Below are 2,349 nucleotides of genomic sequence, written 5' to 3' on the forward strand. Positions count from 1 at the left end.
AAAAAAAAAAAAAAAAAAAAAAAAGCAGAACTAGAAAGGTTTGATATTTCAAGAACAAGAAAAAAAATTAAACATGAATCAATAAAACTACCCAGGTCTGTTTCTTCATTTAGCCTCCAATTTAAGCATATATTATAGAGACTTGGCCAGGTGTGATATGGTGGTACACACCTGTAATTTCAGCACTCAGGAAGCTGAGGCAAGACAATAGCTATGAATTCAAGGGTAGCCTCGGCCACACAGTGAGTTCAAGGTCAGCCTGAACTACATACTACATAAGGTATATATACAGTACTACATAAGGCACACATATATAAGGTATATATACAGTAAACAGAATGAATTATCCTGTTTCCTTACATTTACGTTTTCCAGTATTTCTTTTGTAGCCTAAGTAGTATAATCCTCAGACAAGTTGTGAACTATGCTATCCTGTTTTTACCTAGAATATTCTGTGCAACACTATTTGTATAACCCACTACAGATTTGGAGAGTATCCCAAAGTGACAAATCCTTTTTAAAGTTACTTGCAAGAGAAATGAGATTGCTGGCCTAAACTTGGGCATGTATAAAACACAGGATAAACAAAATCTGCACTTACCTTTGATCATGTTTGCAATAGGAATCCATTTCTCTTTTAACGGATCATAGAACTCAGCTTCTTCTGCAGGAGCCCCTTTTCTGTAACCACCTAGAGCATAGACACAGCCACCTAAGGTGACTGCACAGTGGTAATACCTGGCATTGAGCATTGGCAAACCCTCCGTCCATTCGTCACTTTCACTGTTATAGATCCACACCGTGTCAAGAGCTTCTATGTTATCAGTCCTATACCCTCCAGTTACATAAATATTGGGTCCTAAACATGTAACACCATAGCTCTCTCTGGTGTAATCTGGTATTTCTGCTCCCTGAATCCAAACATTTGTCAGAGGATCCCATATGTGAACCTCTGATAAAGGATGCCAGTAATAGCCTCCAATGATATACATTGTGGCTGTGGACCGCTGGGAAACCTCTTTATGCACGGGATTCAAGGCATTGTATATTAGAGAACAAATCTTGTTTTCCGTTAGTAAGCAGCTTCTCTGAAGGCCTAAAGCTGTTTTTAAATACATTGGATCTATATCTATGTCAATATAGCTTAGTAGATTGTATAGGCATTCGATTCGATTTTCTACATCATGAGCAGTCCACTTAATAACTGGCTCTATGATAGCTTCTTCTTTCCAAACATTGAGATTCTTTCTGGACAAGATAAAGAGAAACTTCTCAAGGCTGATTTCCAGAAACTCTTCTTGTTGCCATACTTCCTTAAATCTTGAACACAGAATTCTTCGAGATTCTTTCTCTAGTTCTGGGCACACATGAAATTCTGCAAAGGAGTGCATTCCAATACAATTATCAATATCCAGGTGTCTTACCAAGAACTGCTCACACGCCTTCTTTACTGAAAGGAACTGTAGAAGATCTGCTGCCTCAAGCAGGCTTTGAACATTTCTTTTAGTTATTTCAATTTGAGAAGTATATGCATAATTTACAAGGCCTTCCAGAATATCATGGTGGATGCCAGAGAGTTTTATTTTATTTTTAAATTTTTCTTTCATGTCAGCTGTGAACATTGCCTTAAAATAATTGCTGCAAGCAGCTAAAACAGCTCGGTGACAATGAAAGATTATTCCCGAAGGGCACTGAAGGGTAATATCTGTAAATAATCCATCCAAGTAAAATGTTCTGAATGCATCAAGAAAATCCACAGGATGTGCAGAATCCTTGAAAAGATAAATATAATCTTCTTGTCCTTTTAAAGCCATGGCTGCAATAAACATGAAATAAAAAACGTGTTTTCAATTTTACATATTACCTCAATCAACTCTACATGTTCCAATCATTTGAATCTTATTAGCATGGGGTATACTCCAAAACTAGACTAAGTTCAGAATTCTAAGTAGCAAATACAAAATGTGGATGGGCTGTTTCATAATTGATATAAAGATCCACTTAAATTCTGGGCAGCTCAGAGCCGGAAATGAGACCCCACCCCCAGATTTCTCAATTGTACATTTGAGCAGAAATAGCCATCTGCTACCCCCTTCGCCCAGTCTGCAATCTGTCCTAGACTGGCAGTCCCAAAGGAGATCCCATGCTTGGCAAGCCAAGAGTCCAAGCGGTCACCACACTGGCCACCAGACCTTGGACGCCTCGGCTCGGCCCCAAGTCAACCTTTTTCCTTAGCTCCGTCTCCCCTTCCAATCTCATCGAGATGCCACGAAAGGAATCGTCGAAACGTAAGCGGAGAAGAAATCTCAGAAGAGGGAAACTCCGGGCCTGTCTGCCTCGGGAAGGGAG

The 2,349-nt window shown here is 39.4% G+C and overlaps 1 protein-coding gene across 2 annotated transcripts in view; it reads right to left on the reverse strand.

Annotated features, from left to right (window-relative positions):
- Klhl23 (kelch like family member 23) overlaps nucleotides 1–2,341 on the reverse strand; it is a 15,492-nt gene extending 13,151 nt beyond the window's left edge. Inside the window, exons 1-2 of one of the 2 annotated variants that reach the window (XM_010606952.1) lie at nucleotides 2,193–2,341; nucleotides 602–1,816 (exon numbers count right to left, since the gene is read on the reverse strand). In XM_010606952.1, the coding sequence (XP_010605254.1) occupies nucleotides 602–1,816; nucleotides 2,193–2,259 (1,282 nt within the window). In that variant the 5' untranslated portion in view covers nucleotides 2,260–2,341. The remainder of the gene's footprint in view (nucleotides 1–601; nucleotides 1,817–2,192) is intronic. The other variant, XM_010606954.2, reaches the window with a different exon arrangement.
- Nucleotides 2,342–2,349: the final 8 nt, after the last annotated feature.

Source organism: Fukomys damarensis, unplaced genomic scaffold, assembly GCF_012274545.1.
Source record: "Fukomys damarensis isolate Sample0158 unplaced genomic scaffold, DMR_v1.0_HiC HiC_scaffold_26, whole genome shotgun sequence".
Classification (NCBI taxonomy): domain Eukaryota; kingdom Metazoa; phylum Chordata; class Mammalia; order Rodentia; family Bathyergidae; genus Fukomys; species Fukomys damarensis.